The 20,494-nt window shown below is 37.7% G+C and overlaps 3 protein-coding genes across 7 annotated transcripts; 2 read left to right on the top strand and 1 right to left on the bottom strand.

The window, feature by feature from the left end:
- The first annotated feature begins 470 nt into the window (after positions 1-470).
- On the top strand, positions 471-2,650 carry rpl27 (ribosomal protein L27). Its single transcript, XM_023348570.1, has 4 exons — positions 471-553; positions 1,241-1,410; positions 2,361-2,471; positions 2,559-2,650. The coding sequence occupies exons 1-4, from the start codon at positions 473-475 to the stop codon at positions 2,605-2,607; spliced, it is 411 nt and encodes a 136-aa protein (XP_023204338.1). The 5' UTR covers positions 471-472; the 3' UTR covers positions 2,608-2,650.
- Positions 2,651-3,707: 1,057 nt separating this feature from the next.
- Positions 3,708-9,119, top strand: ifi35 (interferon induced protein 35). Its single transcript, XM_023348359.1, has 10 exons — positions 3,708-3,788; positions 4,053-4,079; positions 4,266-4,340; positions 5,062-5,220; positions 6,004-6,120; positions 6,195-6,339; positions 7,560-7,669; positions 7,805-7,988; positions 8,076-8,182; positions 8,423-9,119. The coding sequence occupies exons 2-10, from the start codon at positions 4,065-4,067 to the stop codon at positions 8,627-8,629; spliced, it is 1,119 nt and encodes a 372-aa protein (XP_023204127.1). The 5' UTR covers positions 3,708-3,788; positions 4,053-4,064; the 3' UTR covers positions 8,630-9,119.
- Positions 9,120-10,978: 1,859 nt separating this feature from the next.
- LOC102238072 (branched-chain-amino-acid aminotransferase, cytosolic-like) lies at positions 10,979-20,494 on the bottom strand. 5 transcript variants are annotated; one of them, XM_023348999.1, is made up of 12 exons: positions 20,468-20,491; positions 17,940-18,011; positions 17,741-17,787; positions 16,769-16,969; positions 15,727-15,837; positions 15,476-15,595; positions 15,239-15,402; positions 13,725-13,867; positions 13,562-13,647; positions 12,311-12,451; positions 12,142-12,216; positions 10,979-11,767 (listed from the first exon to the last, which is right to left on the bottom strand). In XM_023348999.1, exons 4-12 carry the CDS (start codon positions 16,904-16,906, stop codon positions 11,726-11,728), a joined length of 1,020 nt encoding a protein of 339 aa, XP_023204767.1. In that variant the 5' UTR covers positions 16,907-16,969; positions 17,741-17,787; positions 17,940-18,011; positions 20,468-20,491; the 3' UTR covers positions 10,979-11,725. The 5 variants fall into 5 exon arrangements, with proteins under 5 accessions (XP_023204767.1, XP_023204763.1, XP_005810362.1 ...); XM_023348995.1 differs by having other exon boundaries at positions 16,769-17,787; positions 20,468-20,494; XM_005810305.3 differs by lacking the exons at positions 17,741-17,787; positions 20,468-20,491 and adding an exon at positions 19,989-20,461.

Genomic DNA, 20,494 nt, shown 5'->3' on the forward strand with positions numbered 1-20,494 from the left:
CCATCGGGTTTAATCTGGGTTAATCTGTTCTCTTTATCACCGTATATCACAGATTACCCTCCGTAGTGTCAAACTCGACCTGATATTTAGTGAGTTTATGTTTGATTAAAGATGAAAATTAGCTGTTTTGCTGCGGTGGGATCTCTTCCCCAGCGCACTTTCCAACATGGCAGCCTACTTGGGGCTAAAGCTGCACCTTACTATTAGTGGCGGATTGTATAATTATTTTTTAACGTATTCTGATTTTATGTGGATGTGTTCTTTGTCAAGCAGCTCACCTAACTTTAGAAACATCCAAAATGCTTAAGAGAGTGAATATTACACATATAAACACGCTTGTTTGATAGCTTACAGTTAGCTGAATGCTAACTAGCCTGGCTGTCCGGGAGCAACAGCAAGGCGATAAGAAATTCAAGATTATTCTGAGTTACGTCTGCCTCGATTTTAACAGATTTACTTCTTTATGACAGGAATGGGCAAGTTTATGAAGCCGGGGAAGGTGGTGATGGTCCTGGCTGGACGCTACGCCGGGCGCAAAGCTGTTATCGTCAAGGTACAAACTGATGTTTCCTGGATTTAAACTGTCCTGCAGCAAAGGAAAAAATCATATTTATACAAAATGTAGAGACTGGGTTCATAGTTTTCATCTTTACAAGGTAACATGATTAAGAAGAGTAGAGAAATATGGCTGAAATGCTAGTTTAGTTAAAAAGTGTATTTGATTGTGTGGATATGAATGAATGAATAAACAGCAAGTGAATCAACAATTTTCACATTTCATGGCTTTAATCAACAATTACATTAAAAAAGACAATTTATTCTTAATGTCAACAAATGATCTGTGGTTCAAAATTGAGCTGCTGATTTTATACATTTTACAAATCAAACCAAATTGACTTTTTGTTTTTAGAAGAATATTCTAGTATGAAATGTATCTTTAACAGTCCTGTAAATTATTCTAGGCGTCTTATTTTCTCTGCACAAAGTATTTGGATCATTATCGGGACTTTCAATCAAATGTGACCCAAATCCAATGTTTGTTTTTTCCCTTATGTGGCCCATATCCAACTTTTTCTGTCTAAACGACCCAATTCAGATAATTTCATCAAATAAAAAGAAAATCCCATCTGACACTGATGACAGACCTGGAGGGTTAATGTCTCATGTTTAACCAGATGCTTTAGGAGGTAAACTAAATGTTTATTTGACAGTAAATGGTCTGTTGTTGTTCTCTTGGCAGAATATTGACGACGGCACCACCGACCGCCCCTACAGCCACGCTCTGGTCGCCGGCATCGACCGCTACCCCCGGAAGGTGACCACCACCATGGGCAAGAAGAAGATCGCCAAGAGATCCAAGATCAAGGCTTTTGTCAAAGTTTTCAACTACAACCACCTCATGCCCACCAGGTCAGAAACTCAACTGTTTCTTTCTCCAGTTCATTAAATTCATCTTAACCACGACTTTACACCATCTGCAGTCCTATTTATTTGTTTTCATAAAAATAAAAGATAGAAGCTTTTACAGTGTACATTGTGGAGTAATTTTTAACTCCTTCCTTGTCTGTTGAAGTCAGAACTGCTTCCTGATTGGTGCGTCTCCAATTGGACTCTGTTTCTGTTGATGATTAAAAACATTTCTGGTTCATTTATGCACCAAACTTTCCACCCAAAGAGCAAATCAGCTCATGATTAATACTCTGATTTGTTTTCCTCCTTTTTAGGGTTGAAACGATTAATTGTGATCAATCGATTATTGAAATGATTGTCAAATAATTTAGTAATCAATTAATCTTTAACAAGAGTATACAGACCTTAAAAAAAGGCCTCTGTACAAAAAATAAAACATACATGTTGCATTTAAGACTAAAACGTTTTTATCTGTAAATATGTTTTAGCCAAAACTCCTCAAGTTTCAATTTTATCTTCACATTTAGTGAAGGAGACGCTGTTACTGTGTTTTAGGTGATAAAATGTTTGTTTTATTTAATATGGGAATTGAAATGTTTGGTTTAGATGCATTTCTAATATTTAAAAACAAAAGGTTTTCAGTGGTTAAATGGAAAAAATTACAGGATGTCATTTTTTAAAAATCTGATCGTCAGAATTAATCACCAGAATAATCGACTAGCTGTCAGAATAATCAAATGATTGTCAGAATTACCAATTGATTGCTAAAATAATCATTAGTTGCAGCCGTTCTCCTCTGTTGTGAAAAAGTATCTGGTCATTTCAAATGTTTTTGTTTTATTTTGCTGTTTTTTTCCATTTCTTTGTGGAAGAGGTGAACAGAAAATGTTTCCATCTTTCCTGTTAAAACGTCTCTGCTGCAGTTGAACTCGTTTCCTCTTCGCCCTCAGATACTCGGTGGATATTCCTCTGGACAAAACCGTCGTCAACAAGGACGTCTTCAGGGATCCTGCTCTCAAACGCAAAGCCAGGCGGGAGGCCAAGGTCAAGTTTGAGGAGAGGTCAGGACACTTTCATCAAGTAATTATTAGTTTCCAACATTAACATGTTGGCTTCTTGCTAAATTTGTCTTTTCTTTCCGTTTCCAGGTACAAGACGGGCAAGAACAAGTGGTTCTTCCAGAAGCTGCGATTCTAATTTCACTCGGTTTCACAAAATAAATGTTTATAAATGGAAATCATTTGGACTCTGGGTTGTTTTTTGATTGAATTGGAAATGATGAGTTTTATTTTCTGAAATGACAAAAACCATTTATTAGTGAGTTCAAAGCATTAAAATATTACATGAAAGCAATAAAACACTTTAAAGCAGAATTGTGGACCAACTGAAAAGTGTGTCCATGTAATGTGCATCACAACTGAATAATTGGCTGGGGCTCCCTTTATTTTTATTATTTAAGTTCATAACTTTCTATAAACAAAAAAATATATATACTGACTAAACGTATTATACACTTAAATCAATAGTTTTTAAAATCAGGTACATTTATAATGTACTATTGTTTATATTGAGTTGAATAAGGTCAATATTGTTGTTGGCTTTAGCAATTGTTTTTTTGTTGTTGCTAATTATTCCAGTTATTTAGGCAGGAAAATGAAATCAGGTTTAAATCATAAAATGCTGCTGATGTGTTCAGGAAGCCCATTTTGCTGAATTGAATGCCCATAGAATGAATTTCATTGTTGCAGATATTTTTTCCTTCCACTCAATTTACCATAGCAGATTCCCATGTTGGTTAAAAATAGCCATCTTTTTTTTCTCATGTAATAATCAAATTTTCTGAGAACCTGAACCTGAGGTTAATCGTGAAGATGAACAGAATTTGTTTCATATAGTGAAATTATTTATAACTATGATTTTTAAAAGTGAATTATTAAAATATTTTTTTCATGTTTTTCCTGATGTATTGTGTCAAACTCCAGTCCTCAACGTCCTGCAGTTTTTAGATGTGCGCCAGGTACAAAACACTGGAGTGAAACGGTTTAATTTCCTCCTCCTGGTGTAGATCGGGTCTCCGGAGCCTTAATGACCTAATTATTTTATTCAGCTGGTGTCTCTGCTTTTATTCAGCAGAGACGCATCTAAAAGTTTCAGGGCAGCCGACCTCCAGGACTGGAGTCTGACCCCTGTGACTTAGAGTGTAAAAACAGCGGTTCGTGCTGGCAAAGTGTTGGAATTTCTACAGCCCTGAACGCATCATCCAGTAGGCCGGATGTGCGCCTCCTGGTGGAGATAAACGGTACCTGCTTCTCTTCCTGTCGATCGAGAACAGAAACTGAAAGAATAAAACAGTTTAGAGCAGAGATCGTCGGTGTGAGGTAGGTTAAAACCGTGCTGCTGTTTTCTCATAAATACATTAATTTACTTTATTTAGTCGTTTTGTGTTTTGATTTAAAGTTAAATTGTTAGTCTGAGATTCACTGTTAATCTGAAATTAGGCCTCCAGATTGGCTCTAAAGTTCACCTTTCTTTGTTTACAGCATGGAAACGTATTTATAAATCCTCTTTATGTAATGATCTTACTCTGAGTGACGGTTTTCAACAGTTCTAATCTGTTAAACATGTAATCTGAATTATTTCAGGTTCCTTTCACCATGTCATCAGAAGAGGTGAGATTGAGCCTCTACGCCATTGTTTGTCATAATCAGAGACAGGAACACTTTCCGTTTCCCTTTTAGCCAGAATCAACCTTTCTCTGCTTTCTTCGTTTATCCACTGAACATTTTTAATGTAAAACGAAGCATTTAACTCGTGTTTGTGTTCAGATTCTTACTGTTTGTTTGCTCTTGTGTCAGGATTTCTCCCTGGTGGTGACTGACAAAAATGAAGACACAATAGAGGGAATCCAGGCTCTAATCAAGGATTACCAGGTACAACACACATTTACTCTAAGATTAGTGAAAATATTTAAAATAAATCCATCTTTTCCAGCACAGACTCACACTGACACGTTTAATTTCACTAGATTTAATTGTTTTCTATTTTTTGAGATTACGGTTTTAATGTCCAGTTTTAACAGTTTCTTGACTTTATGCAACTAAAATCAACACGTTTTTAGTTTAATGTCTTGACTTTTCCCTTCTCAATTAAATTTAGCTGAAAACAACTACTGGTTTCATCCCAAAGTGGAATTAAATGTTCAGTAACTCGTTGCTCAAGTATCTACTGATTTCCAGTAGCAGTCAGTCTCACAACGATTCTGAAGAGGCCTCTGACTGAAGACTGTCGCCGCATGTCATTTGACTGTTATTACATGCTAACATCTTAATTTCAAGGGCAGCAGAGATTGTATTTGACAGTAAAAATGTCCTGGAAGAAAAGAGCAGTTGTTGGCTAGCTCTGCTAATCCAACTCGTTTGCTTTTGCTGCTCCTCTTTAAATCTGTTTCTGGTTGTAATGGATTAAGAGTAGTTTAAGCTATTGCCATAAAAGTTGAGTTTATTTGAAGCCCGTCTACATTGTTTCCCTGAAGGTAAGCCGTTCTGCACAACGCTAATGCTAAAACAAATTTAACGTCTCCGTTGAATCTTTTCACAGCTTTTAGACGTTCAGATGTACCAAAAAGTGACTGATGTTGCTGTTTCCCCTCAGAAAAGATACTCTGTGATCCTGGAGGAGCAGAAGGATTTACAGCTCTTCATTAAGGAACGACAGGAAATGACCCAAAAGTTCAAGCAACGCACAGAAAAAGTGACGGAGGGTCTGAGAAAAGACCAGATCGCCTTCGAAGAACAGATCACAGCTGAAAAGGTTGGAGTGCGTCTGTCTGCAGCACAGCCTGGAAAATAAAAACTAATGCTTTACTGCATATTCAAGACGCAAGGAGTTGTGCAAAGGCTTATGGAAAATGACAAAACTTAATGAAACAGTTTATCAGACAGTAATCTGTGGCTGTCATTGTAGATAAAACAAAACAATCTCTGAAATTTTCTAAACAAAATTTGAGTTTCAAGTTGAAAATTGATAGAAATTTTGAGATTCACATAAACTTTCTATGTAAAAACCAGAAAATTTCTGAGTTTCAAACATTTTCTGGAAAAATCTCAGAACATTTTCTTAGAAATTTCCTACAAAAACAAGAAAATTTCTGTTTTGAAAGTTGAAAAGTTTTTGGAAAAAAAATACAAATTTTGAGATTAATTTCAAATTTTCTTTTTATTTATTGCTCAATTCTGCCATAAAAACAGTTTTTATCAAATATCAATATCTATTTATCCCTCATAATTACTTTCCAGTAGCTTAGAAAATTAACCTGTAACAATAACAGCTATTTTTTTAAGTTAACAAAAAGATCTGAAATGATATTAAATATGAAGCAGCATTCTCATGCAGACTGTAAGAAAAAGAGAAAAATGTGTTTGCATTGAGGAAGTTCATATTTATATAAAAAGTCCAGATCTGAATCAGAGCCTGAACCGAAGAATGGAGGAAAAACTCACATAAAATCCTAATAAAACATGCAAAGTTTGGTTACTTTTGCATTTTTTGTGACATTAACCCTAATATTCCTGAATGTGCGTTGTCTGACTTCAGGCCAGGTTGGACGCCCTGAAGCAGGAGGACTGCGAACTCCAGGAGGAGTTACAGAGAATCCAGGCTGAAATCAAGAAGGAAGATTCCCAAAACGCCCAACTGAAGGAGCGAGCGGACGTAGGCGACATTCTGCTTCCTCCGCAGCCCGACTTTCTGAACGTCTCCACTAAAGTTGCGGCTTCCCGTCGTAGGTGTTCTCCAAGATGCCGGAGAAGAATTTCGTCTTCACCGGGAAGACGGGAAAGGCCGAAGACGTGGAGGAGTTTGAGATGAAGCCGCACATCAGGTACCCGATGGAAGAGGGAACGGCGCTCATCACGTTCGAGGAGGAGGACGGTGAGAAGATAAACGTTGATAGGAGCTTAAAATTTACGTTTTGCACATTTTTCTACTTCCGTTTAATTCTCAGACGGTTATAAAAAACACAAAAGTTCTTAAAAAGAAAACAAATAAAATACCCAGCCGTGTTTTGGCCATAAGTTAATTGGAAAAATGAACTGTTTCAAAAACCTCGATATTGTTAAGTCACATTCCAGGTTACCTAGCAACCCCAGAGTTCAGCCCGTTACCTAGCAACCCAAGCTAAGTTCCTGCACATTTGTTTAGCTGTTTTGCTGCTGTTTGCGCTGTAGATATATATATATATATATAATATTTATATATATATATATATTATATATATATATATATAAAACATATTTAATCCTTACAGGGGGCTTATTATGAAAATTTCACATTTTTTATAATTTTATATTTCCATTTGGGTCAAAAAAAAAATCCCTGCTCTTAAAAAAAACTTCCACCTTAGCCGCTTTCTGACAATAAGTTCATGTTTGGAAAACGATCCGTTTAGCACTGCGCCGTTACCTAGCAACCCAAGCTGAGCTCCAGCATGTTTTGTCAGCAGGTTTTACCACTTTGTGTGCTGTAGATCTTCAAAAAAATACATAACACATATTTGAACCTTAACGGGCACCTACTATGCAAATTTTACATTTTGCGTGTTTTTGTTTTTCCATTTGGATCATAACTGCATCTAAGAACAATCCAAGTGCTTAAAAAAATCCACCTAGCTATTTTTGGTATTAAGTTAAAAACTTTGAAATTTAATATCACACAGCCCTGTTCCGCTCCGTTACCTAGCAACCCAAGCAGAGTTCCACTATGTTTGGTCAGCTGGTTTTACCGCTGTACAATGGCTGCTGGAAAAGACAAGTGTTTTGTTGTTGACGTACCATCCAGAAACCACTTGCTGCATTCTTGTTGGTTGTGCAGGAGGCTTCACTTCTGCTTTTCAAAGACGTACAGTTGTACAATTGCACTTCTGTTTTGAGCCATTTTCACGTGCGAGTGTAAATGTTGAGTTGTGGGGCGTGGCCAGCAGCAGCTTATTTGGATTTAAAGTCACAGGAGGCCCTAAAACCTCACATTCTGATGTGACCAGACTGAAATCTCATTATCTAAGAAAGATTTTGTGCAAATGGTGTAAAGAAAAAGTGTCATTACACTTTAAAACTTAACTTAAACAGAGATTTTTGTTAACATGTGATTGCTAGTGGCGACGAATATTCTGGAAAAGAAGAGACATAAGGTGGATCTGGGAGGAGAGTGCCGCATCATAGTGGAGGCCCAGCCGGTTCACCTGCTGATGCCCAGCCTGGTGGAGGTAAAATCCGCCGTCACGATAACGAAACGCTCCCGTGAGCATTTCGTCACGATAACGAAACGCTCCTGTGAGCATTTCGTCACGATAACGGAACGAAACGCTCCCGTTCATAACCTCTGACCACCTGAACCGCAGATCGACACAGACATCTGTCCTCACCGGATTTTGGTGTCCAACCTGCCCAACATGGACACGGAGATGCTGCTGAGCAAACTGGAAATCCACTTCTCCAAGTCCAAACATGGAGGCGGCGAGGTGGAGTCCTGCGACTTCCTGCCGGACTCGGGGACGGTGGTCATCGCGTTCGTGATGGAGAACAGTGAGGACGGATGTTTTCTGCGCTTCTGACTTCACAGCTGGAGAGAAAACGTTAAGCTGACTCTTCTTCTGAACTTTCTCCCATCAGTTGCAGAACATTTGGCAGTACAAGAACACCATAAAATAGATTTCAACAAAAACAAGCACACAGTGAGAGTGACGCCTTTCGTAAACGGAAAAATCACAAACTTGAAGGTGAGAAAATGTTGGGAAAACAAACCTGAAAATAAAAATAGAGAAACACATTTTGAAGTCTTTTTGTACGGAAGAAGATTAAGGCCAAAAAAAATTAAAATAAATTCATAGAATTTTGATTTTAATCTCATAATTCTTACTTTTTCACAGAATTGAAAAAAGACAAATAATTTTTTTTCCTTCTTCAGTGGCGCTGATGTTCTTCCATATTCTCTCTCTAATTTTCGCCGTCTCTCCCAGACCCGGACCTCCATGTGCCCTCGGACCGTCCTGCTGACGGGAATCCCGGACGTCATGGACTGGGAGACGATGCAGGACATGCTGGAGATCCACTTCCAGAAAAACGGCAACGACGGCGGCGAGATCGAAGCCTTCCTGTACAACCCGCTGGGCCAGCAGACCCTGGCGCTGTTCGGCAGCGCCACCCCAGAACCTGAAGAGGAGTAGAAGATCCGGCTGCTCCAGAACCGAACTGACCGCCAGACAAACATCTGCACTCTGTTTCTGATGGCCCTCAGCCGAACTCTGTTCTGTTATTTGTTGTTTTGGGAATAATCGGAATGGTGAACGGTGCGTAACGTCATGGTTTAGGAAACTGAAAGTCGATCCAATTTAGATTCCCAGATGAAAATTATTGTAAGTTTTATCTATATTAGGCCTGTAACAAACGACTAATTGATTATTCAGACGATTAATCGAATTTTTACATGATTAATCAAATAAAGAAATGGACACATTCTGATTTTTTATTGAACCACTTAAGTTTTTTTAAACAATATTAGAAATACAGTAAAACACGATGTCCAAACTATGTGCTGGGGGCCATTTGGGGCCCTTGAAATGCTTGTGTTTGGCCCCTGATCACAATCAAGAATGGTGAAAACAAAACAGAAAACAATTGATATTCTTTTTTTTTTTTTTTTTTACTGTTGAGCTGGTAAACAAAAAAAAAAATCGCAGTTAACAATTTTTTTGCATTTTTAATTTAATAAATTTTGTGGCCCTCCAGTAGTTTAAATTTGTCAGGGCAAAAACTTTGGACCAATGCTTTAAAAAATGCAAATAATCAATTCAACTAAATATTTAGAGAAGAAATTAAATATTTTATTGCCTAAAAAGTGATAATATAGCAGTTCTTTTGTGAATTATTCATCAGTTGTAGCAAAAGATGCATCTGCAGCTAAAAACAATACATGTGAAAATCTCAGCCTTTTCTGCTTCACTTTACATCAGTAGGGCTCATCTGTTGATTAATTTTTGTTTTAAATGGTTAACATTTGTATTTTTACAGAATTTGAACCAGGTCAAGCTAAAACCGCCACGTGTTTTAGTTTCTTAAATATTTTTTGGTACAGTTTAGGTTTAATTACGGCCTTGAATATATTCTTCTTTCAGTACTTGGACGTTTTTTTTTAATCTTCAGTTAGCGATTAATCAATTTCCAAGTTAATTGCCGATTATTTAAATCGATTAATCGCAATTAATCGTTTCAGCCCTCACCAGGAAAATCACAGACACCTGGAAATACTGGCTTCCCCATTTGATTTCTTTGAAAAAAGTGAATATATCATGACATTTTACTGTGTTTTGTATCATTTGATGAAAAGATTATCTGGGAAAATATGTATTTTAATAACTTTAATAATGTCCATGTACCGTACTCTGGCCCAGGCTGCAAAACCAAATTCATCGACCTAAAATAAACTTTAGTAATGGTCCTACAATAATAAAACATTAATAGTTTGACATGACACTGTTTTGATGGATTAGTTTATATAAAAAATAATATGTATTAATGTAATTATGCTTTGTCAGAATATTTATGCTGTCTCTTAGATTTTGGAAATGGATTTCTCAAATGTAAACAAGAAGGTTTGAAGAATATTAAAGTCTGGATCAGCTTGGTTAAATAAGGTTCGGTTGTGTTTTTCTTCAGTTTATTATTCCTTAAAGTTTTGGATTTATTTTTACCTTGTTGGGCCTTCCGTACTGAGCAAACACAGATTTACCCATGAAGTTCTGGATGCTGCGTGTTGTGGTTGTGGAATCAAAGAGCAAATGTTTCACTGCTTGTCAGCAACAGCGCCCCCTTGTGGCAACATTTATTGTCTGTAGCAGACGCTACAGAAAAGGAGGCATTTTGAGTCCATCTTGTTTAGAGTCACAAATGCTATATGACTTTTTGCGGAAAACGTAAGTAATATTATTTTTAAAGACTATTTGCTACTATTTTTAGCAAAAATAAAAAAATTATACTGTCAGTGTAATTCTGTTTGGAATACCAATGCATTAGTCAATGTAAAACAGAAAAACAGCTAAAATCTATATAAGTTGTTTGTTTCATTAGAAACATTAGTTGATTCTCTATCAGTTTAGACAACATTTTTGCGAGCCATTTATAGATGAATGAATAGAAGTTGATTTCTCTTATTGATCAACTAACGATTAATTCATTAAGCGACTATTTTCTTAGAACTTGGGTTTTCTCCTGTATGACCGTATTTTAATGACATAAAGGGCAAAATGAGCGTTTTAAGGGTGAAACGTAAAGAGCGTGTTGAGTGTTTCTATTTCAAAACAGAAGTTTTCATCTCATACCGGAGCCTGTTTGGACCTTTTCCTGGCCGCCATCTTTAATTCTGCATAAACGGCTCCGCCTAAGGTTAACCTGCTGGATGGCGGCCAAACTGATTGGAATTACGGTTAGCATCCCTAGCTAACATGCTAACAGCCCTAAAACTGTGGTTTCTCTTTATCTGAAGCAAAAAAATAAAATAAAATAAAATAGACAACTACTAAAACTCAAATAAAATTTTATTGTAAAAACCGAATAAAAGTAACAGCATGTTGAAAATAAAACTAAGATGAATTGTTTCCAGCTACATCATTAACATGAGAAGAACAAGCTAACCGGCGGCGGTCAGGCACTTCAAGGAAAAGACAGGAGAACAAATACATGGCGTTCAGAAAGAGCGGAAACGGAACATTTAAAAGCAGAATACAGCAAGATGATACTTTGGAAGACAGCTGACCAGATTTCACATCAACACGAGGATACAATAATTTAAAAGCCCCTAAACACAATCTTTAACTTTACATTGTTCTGATAAAAACACAAACTAGTGCAGGAGTAACAGCCAGCCTTCAGGTCTCGTCTGCGGCTTTGCTTCCCACCACCAGAGGGCGCCGCTGCACCTCAGTGAGAGCTGAGTGGCTTGGATCAGTAACAGGACGTCCTCACACAGGTTTAACAGTTAAACATGTTCTACAGTGGATTAGTAGTGCATTCTGCCTCCAGGTCCTACACTGAATATGTAGCTGCTTTTTGAACACAGATGTGTCAGTTTGTGCCGACAGCAATGATCACAACGGATGTTTGATACTTATATAGACTCCTTACTCTAATACTTTACATCAAATATTTATATTTGTCTCTATTCTGTAATGCTTTACATTCAAACCTCCAACCGTTTTCCTTTCAAGGGTCGATGTGCATTGGCTGGTCGATCGAACTGGAATCACATTTCATAAAAACCGACGACTCTAAACAACCACTGGTGCCCATTCGCTTGGTTTGCGTCCGTACTGGGAGAGGAAAACGGTCAGGTGAGTGTTTATTTGGATTAAAACAATTCATATTTAAAACCAAAAATACATTTTTCTTATTCATTTCAAAGTTCGGAAAGCTTGTTAATGGCGATAAATGGTACAAATAAGCTAGCTTGGTAGCCACCTAGCAGGCATATATTAGCAGCTACTTAGCATTAGCCTCCTCAAACTTAACCCCCATTTTTGGTCCACGTACCAAACATTTACCCACCTAACTGTGTTTAGTTTCACTTTGCTTTAAAATCAGCAACTTTGAGAGGAAGAAATATACTTGTGGAAGTCTATATTTGAATTTTGTTGCTTCTAGTTAATTTGCTTGTTAATGGTTGAATTAAGCCTGACAATCTTACCTGAATATCAGTAAGCTCCTTGTAGAATCTCTTTGCGAGATCTGGACCGTTTTGCATTGTAGGGATCTGATAAGTCTGGAAAAATGAAAGAAATGAAAAAGAATCTGGCCCATAGGTTGACCGTAAACAAGAGAAAGTAAAACCAAGAACATTTTTAAATTCCACGTACCTTTCCTTTATAAAGGAGGTTTCCAACGGGACAAACGACGCAGGCGGTCCCGGCTCCAAAAACCTCCAGAACTCTTCCAGCATCCAAAGCTTCGAGGAGCTCCTTCATCCCCATCGTTCGCTCCGTCACTTTAAAATCGCCCTGACGGAAACAAACAAACAAAGAACGACAAATATTGTTAGATATCCTCAAAGACTTTAGGTTATGGAGAATTTCACAAAAACAGCAGGAATGTGAATCAATTCTCTCTATTTAGGACAAACATTTTGCTACAAGGGCCAAAATCGTAGACTCAGAATTTGCTGCGGGCAAAAAGAAAAACAACATAAAATCAAACACATACAGAAGCCTGATATTTATTGTAGGTCCAAAAGCTAAGAGATTTTTACGACGCTGTAAAACGGCGGCGAAAAAAAAGACTAAATGCCCGCCAAAAACTCAGAAATTTTGTGATTAATCATTTTAATTTTCCAGAAAAAAAATATTCTGAGATCCAAAAGTCAAACATTTCTGACTTTTGGATCTCAGAAATGTCGGTGAATTTTTTTTTTAAATTTCTGAGATAGATCTAAAAATTTATATTTTCAACTTTTTGAGAATTTTTTCTAGAAGATTTCTGAAGTTAATCTCAAATTTTATGATATTTTCACAAACTTTTAAAATGTTTACATTTTTTCTTGAAAATTTCTCAAATTAAAGTCAAAATAGTTGATTTTTCTCACAAACTTTTTGACTTTTTTGGGCTCAGAAAATCCCTCATTTTTTCTTGAATTTCTGACTGATTAATCTAAAAATTTTGACATTTGAAATTTTGTAGAAAATTTCTGATATTAATCTAAAAATGTTTTTTTTTTCCAGCAAAATTTTTAGATTATTCAAAATTTTGTGTTTGTTGTATTTAAATAAAAAACATGCAGCTTTCAGTTTCTTTTGGGCTCAATTGAATAAATTTATTTTCAGTAATCAGAACTGGATTTTTGTTGGTTGTTGTTCTTTCAGTCAGTTTCTTGATAAACTTGGTTTTAACTTTTGTTAAAACTTTGCTGTAAAAGGTTAAATACTTTGTGTTGTACTTTACATTTTCCTGAGTTAGAAAATTATGTTTAACAATTTTTACCCTGATTACAAATTAAAAGTCTCCGACCAGAACTGGTTTCGTTTTTGAATTGCAGTTGTGGCTTTGGAAGCTAAATAAAGCTCCAGTTTGCATTAATTGGACTTTTTGTGGAGGAGGATGTTGCGTCTTCTCACCCAGGTTCTGCCCAGGTCCAGCAGGGACTGCCGGGTCACTCCTGGCAGAATAATGCCGTCCAGAGGAGGAGTCACCAGCTCTCTCTCTGCAGACACACAAACAGCTGATCGATTTCCACCAATATTCAATAAATCCAGCATCAGGGGTCAGCAGGCGTCTCACCTCCTTTAGTGTTGGTCCAGTAGATGAAGAGGTTCATGGTGCCGACCTCGGTGATCTGCTCATCCTGGCCGTAGAGCCACAGAACCTGCTGGCAGCCCTGCTTCTGCGCCTCCGACTGGACGGCGATGGTCGGCCCGTAGTTACTGGACACACACACACACGCACACGCACGCACACCCCCACACACACACACACACACACACACACACACACACGCACACGCACGCACACCCCCACACACACACACACACACACACACACACACACACACACACACACACACACACACACACACACACACACACAGATGTTTCTATTGTAACAGCTGGAATATTCACTTCACAGCTGCTCTGATTGCAGTTTTCTAGCCAGAATAATCAATTATTAGGGTCATTTTCAGTTGCAGCTGTAGGTTTAGCTGTGTGTCTGTGTTAAATAGCCGTGTAAACGCAGCGATAACCGGGACTGAATCCCTTTCTGCTCCCCCGGCTGATGAGAGCTGCTAAATCTGGATTTGGGGCGGACGCATTCCCCACCTTCTGATGGGACCAGAGCGGAGCGGCTCCCTGAGTGGAACCGGCGTTCGGTTATGTAACAATCTGGAAGCGAAGCAGCTGAACAAGCAGAGTCACACGGAGGCCTGAGCGACTGCAGGAAGCGAGGAGGAAAAAGCCTCCAGGCGGAAAAACAACCGTCAGTCCAAACTGACTCCAGATCAGAGGAGCTGAACAGAAACGGAAAACTCCTGACTGCAAGTCGAGACGAGGATTAGAGACTTTAACGATCTGAGATAAAGGTCAACGTTCTGCCCATGTAATCCAGAGAAATGTTCAAATTACAGATTAACGTTATTGATTACTGAGTTAATCTGAAGTTGGTTGATTTTATCAATAAACTAACAATTAACTGATAAGTGGCCATTTCTTAAACAAAACCTCAGGGCAAAGTGAGAGACTTTTTGTAATTTGCTAAATTATTAATAATGTATTATTAATTAATAATAATAACTATTATTCATAATTAATAAACGTTATTTGTAAAATACTCAGTGAATAAACAAAAATGTTTTCTCAAAATGTAAATTTTTCAACTTTTGAAAGTCAAATCTTAAAAATTTTCTTTAAAAATCTGGAAATTTCAGAGTTTGAAAACTCAAATTTTGAAATCACTTTTACACATTTTCTTTTAAAAATATGGATATTTCTGTGTCAAAATAAAAAACGTTTGACTTTTGAAACAGACATTTCTGAGATCTCAAAGTTTCTGAGTTTTTTTTATCAAATTTTTAACTTTCCAAACTCAAATTTCCAAGCTTTTTCTAAAAGTCTTTATTTTATTTTTTTAAAGAAAAATTCTGAGTTTCTTGGCAAAATTTTACTTCTTCTTTTCTTTTTTTCTATCTATAACGGCCCTAATACACCGTCGTCGTTGATTTTACCCAACTGTGAAGTTGGAATTTCCCATTTTCTGAGTGGAACTGGAAGGCAGCATGAATGAGGAGGATAAAAACTCACCCCCCCATCTTGTACTCCCCGACTCCTCCTTTCCAAGCTCGGACGTACGCCGGGTCCGCCAGCAGAGAAACCGGGCTGAAGGAACCCGTGGCGAAGTACGGTCCCACTGGGCCGACGATGACGAAGATCAGCGCCTTTCCGGCTCGAGAAACGCCAAGAGACGGCTGGACGGGGAGCAGGAAGCCGTTAGAAACGCAGACGGCAGAGCAGGGATTGTTCACGGATCGCCAAACTCACCTCAGTGCCGATAAACGTGGGTCGGATGTAGAGGCTGGCGTCCTGGGAGAAAGGAACCCAGTCCTGGTCCACCTCCACCAGCTTGTTGATGCACTGCAGCAGCTCGGATTTATCAAACAGCTGGAATGAAAAACACATCAGAGGATCATCCTTAAGATAATTCAGATTATTAATCTGATTTTTTTCCTAGTCGGTTGGATGTATGGATGGTTGGATGTATGGTTGGATGACCCTTCAGTGCAGAGACTCACGGGAAGGCAGCTCCTCTTCGTGCTGCGATGCATCCTCTCCATGTTCAGCATCGGCCTGAAGAGACGGATGTGGTTGTCGACGCCACGGAACGCCTTCATGCCTTCAAACAGCTAAAATAACAAAAAAGACCAAAAAATAAACATTTAGGATGAGAATCCAAGTTCAGCTGCTAGCTGAACTTGGATTAGCAACATGAACATCATCAACATCATGTTGCTAAATTAGCAACATGAAGCTGCTAATTTAGCTTCATGTTTAGCTTAGACTTAGACTTAGACTGACTTTATTGTCATTTTGCATGCACAGGGTGTATACAGAACGAAATTTCGTTGCATACGGCTCAGGACAATGTTTTGAGCTACCAATGTTGTGAGGTTACTCCAGAATAAAATAAAATACAGTATAAAATATGAATATAAATATAAATATAGAATATAAAGTGCAGTAATGACAGTAAAATATAAGTTATTTAGCTCTGTACATGTGCAAGGTATAAAGTGGAGATCAGATTTTAAGTGCAGCTGCTAGCTGCTAATTTAGCTTCATGTTTAGCTGCTAATTTAGTTGCTAGCTTAGGTTCATGTTTAGCTGCTAGCAATGCTTCATGTTTAGCTCCTAATTTAGCTGCTAGTTTACCTCCATGTTTAGCTGCTAGCTTAGCTTCATGTTCAACTGCTAGCTTAGCTTCATGTTTAACTGCTAATTTAGCTAATAGTTTATCTCCATGTTTAGCTGCTAGCTTAGCTTCATGTTCAAATGCTAGCTTAGCTTCGTGTTTAGCTGCTAATTTAGTTGCCAGTTTACCTCCATGTTTAGCTGCTAGCTTAGCTTCATGTTCAACTGCTAGCTTAGCTTCATGTTCAACTGCTAATTTAGCTAATAGTTTATCTCCATGTTTAGCTGTTAGCTTAGCTTCATGTTCAACTGCTAGCTCAGCTTCATATTTAGCTGCTAAGTTAGCTCCTTGTTTAGCTCCACCTTTAGCTACTGGTTTAGCTGCTAGTTTAGCTCCATCTTTATCTCCGTGCTTAGTAGCCTTACCTCTATGGAGTAGTGCAGGGCGGAGGTGGCCGGGTGCAGAGACAGGTTCTGGAAGGGTTTGATCTGCGGCGCGTCCCAGCCGTCCTTCTCGGACCAGCTTATGGTTAGCATGTGGTCGGAGAACTGCTTTCCGAACATCAGCGTGGACGGGTCGGGCTTGGGTTTGCATTCCGGGTTGCGTTCGATGGTGAGGTCTGCGGCCTGGAGGCGGACCGGAGGGAGAGGACGGGACGAGACGGGACGAGAGCAGAGCGGAGCAAAAAGACGAAGCCACGAAGAAGACAGTGATTGTTTTTGAGCCGGGTATTGATAGAGCATGCTTTACACAAACACATTACAGATACAGGATTATAATGGAGTCAGCTTGAGACAGGGACGTCCAAGGATTTGGTCAGATGGGCCAAAATCGTCAAGTTAAAAGGATTTGAGGGGCAAAAAAATGTTTTTTACCTACTTGCACTGCAAAAAAGACCTTAAAATGTTTTACTTTTCAAACTCAGAAATTTCCAAGTTGTTTTCTAGAAAATGTCTGAGATTAATCTCAAAATGTTTGTTTTCTCTTGCAAATTTACTCGTTTTCTACCTACTAAGGCGCTAATTCACCTTCTTAGCTTCCTTATTTCAAGTGGACAAAGATATTTCCACTAGAAACTGGACAAAGTGTAACAATGAAACAACTATGCAATACTTACACTAAAAAATAGTCATATTTGTTGTTGGAAAGTGATGTGTAAATTATTACAGATGTAAATGTTTTGCAGGTTTGCCTCATAAGAAATTTAGCAAATTTTCTTGGCATCACTTGGAAAAAATAGAACAAATTTTTGTCAATTTTGAGCAATAAAGTCATGATTTAGGCCACTCTTTCTTTAAAAATGCGTAAAGTTTAATAAACTTATTAAAGTAGACCTGGGTGCAGTTTTTGAGTAAAAGCTGATGTGATTCTTGGTGTTGCTGCCAACATTTTGTCACCTTGGACTCCCCTGGCTTCGGTCCTGACTGGTTTGGGTTTAATTAAACTGAATTAAATAATCAAAAACAGGAAAAGAGAGAGAACAGGTGAGAGGAGGAAATAGTTTTTAAAAATGAGGAAGCTTCTTTTTTGCCCGAGGTTCTTTGTAAACAGAACGATGCCTGTGCAGGTCTTACCCGACTGGAGTTTCCTAATTACCTTAAAGGAGCTGGCGAGTCGCAGGGCGCTGAAGGAGAAGGGGAGAGTCTGAAGGAGTCGTGCATGGAGCGCCTGCAGACCAAACGACAAAGACTCAGAGGTTTTACCAGGCGACCTGCAGCCTTCTGTCCAAATAATCAAGAAACAAAATGGCTGACACTTTGTCCTCAGTTTATCTGCAGGACAGGAAACCAAAGCCGCATGAGAAAATCTCAGACTTTTTTTCTGTTTGAATCCGTTTTCTCGCTTTGTTGAAATGACAAAAAATAGTTTTAAAAAGTGGCTTTTATTTCGATCATAATGTCTGAGAGTTATAATACAGAGTATCAGAATCCAGCCTATGAGAATTTTGTTAAATTACGAGGATATAGTCATAATAAGAAGCAATTTTACCAGAAAAAAACATCTTGAAATTAAGAGAAAAAATGTAGCTTTAATGAGAAAAATTATAAATTATCCAGATCTGACACATTTTACTTTTTATTTTGAAGTTCTCATACAATTATGACTTTATTCTTCTAATATTACAAATTTATTCTTGTTAATTTAATAATCTGTCATGGAGTTAGCCTGGATTCAAAATTTGTCAAACAAGATGGCCGTCGTGGATAAATCAACTCTGAACTATGGAAACCCCAGCTAATCTGCACAATATATAACATTTATAACTGTATAATTACACATGTAATACGGGACAATACGCTACTAATAGGCTACTATTACAAAACTTTACTAATCTGTCAGATTTTTGCAGATTCAGGACTTATTTTTAGTGATAAATGCAACAACTTTAAAGTCACACAAGCTTTTTTTGTTGTTTATATAGTCAGAAACTCAGTTTAGCTTGTGCAGAACAGGTTTTGTTGAGGATTTTGTCAATATTTGTTTAGTTTTGCAGCTCTTACCCAGCCTGCAGTTTAGTTCACTTCTAAAAACTAACCAAAGGACGGTGAAATATGACTATAAATCAATTTTATGAGATTTGTTTTTGGATCCAACTTAAAGGTAAATTAATGCAGATTTTTCTTCTAAAACTCTTAATTTATTTAGCCAGGTTGGCTTTTGAGTAAAAGTAACTGAGTGCTTTTGGTATTATTTACATTCAAATTAAACTGAAAGCAAACATTAGACTTAATAAAAGATGAAAAGTTTTTGTTTTCCATTTTTGGAAGATTTTTAAAAAATTTTAAATGGCCAGTGCTTTAAAGCGTTGCGCAATGATCCACGTGTAATCTGATGATGTCATCCAGTTATTAAAAGGTTAGGACCGCCTATTACAAGCTCAAGAACACAATAACCTACATGGACAAACAAAAAATGTCCTCTTTATGGTCTTAGGAATGCAAGGTCGGAGTGAGATCCATTCAGTTCCCCAGCAGAGGTCTAACTCTAGTGAGAAATGCAGTAAATATATGCATGATGAAAGGATGATGCAAGTTTTGTCTGTATTGCCTCATCTGATGGGAGGTAACGCACAAAGCTATAAATCTGATGATAAGCCTGGAAAGGGAGGAAATCTGACAAAAATAGCTAAATTCATGACATAACCATGCAAAAAAAAAAAAAAGAAAAAAAGGGGAAAAATGGTCGCATTTTATTTTAGCAAGAACGGGAAGCAAAAACAGCCTGAATGCCGAAAGAAAATTTTGAATGAACCTTCTACAAATTGTCGAGTCACTAAAAACAAACGAGCACGTTATCAAGTTGTGCAGAAATATAAAATATATTTAAAATGACACAATTGAAATATTAACGAAACAATAGCGCCGAATTTGTTGTCATCTATATAAAATTTATATTTAACCTCCAGTTTGTTGTTCTCACTTTTATTTTTAGGACGAGGCTTTATTTTAAACTTTTCTAAATGAAGTCTGGTGAGGGATCTTCCCCGCAGTCGGATTCCCGGCGCGGGAACGATCCGATCTACAGTAACAGTCATGTCCATCTCCTCTCCTCTAAATTTACTGATTTACCGATCAGTTAAATAATGTCTAACCCGGGTCATTGTGTAAACAGATAAGAGGCACATCGGTCAGTGAACTCACTCACCGCTCGGAGGGCTGCCATCTCCTCTGCGCTGATAAACAGAGATTATTCGCCCGTGTGGAAACAAATAGAAATCTAATTCAGTTCCGCTCAGATGGACACGCCAAAACTCTTTCCAGAACAACTTGTACTAAAACAATTATTTATTAATAAAATGTTTTTATTTTATTACACTTTAAAATTTATGGTTTAATCAATTTTAAATTATTTTGTTGGCTCTGTTTAAACACAAAAACGTTAACAATAAATTACAGTATGAGGATTCAGGAAGTTACTGCAGGAGTGGCAAAATCCTGGGATCTGATTGGCCAGGAAGAGCAGAGTTTACTATAGGTCAAACTGCTTACTGTTGATTGGCCATTCAGGAGGGAGTAGCGCAGGTCGTGTTACAGTTGATCTGCATGCCAAAATACTTAAAATATTTATGTTCCTCTATTCCCAACATGTCTGTTTTTATTTCATCCATTCATTCATTTTCTTACAGCCTTGTCCCTAGTGGGTCAGGAGGG

The sequence above is a fragment of the Xiphophorus maculatus genome, chromosome 16 (genome assembly GCF_002775205.1).
Source record: "Xiphophorus maculatus strain JP 163 A chromosome 16, X_maculatus-5.0-male, whole genome shotgun sequence".
In the NCBI taxonomy this organism is placed as follows: domain Eukaryota; kingdom Metazoa; phylum Chordata; class Actinopteri; order Cyprinodontiformes; family Poeciliidae; genus Xiphophorus; species Xiphophorus maculatus.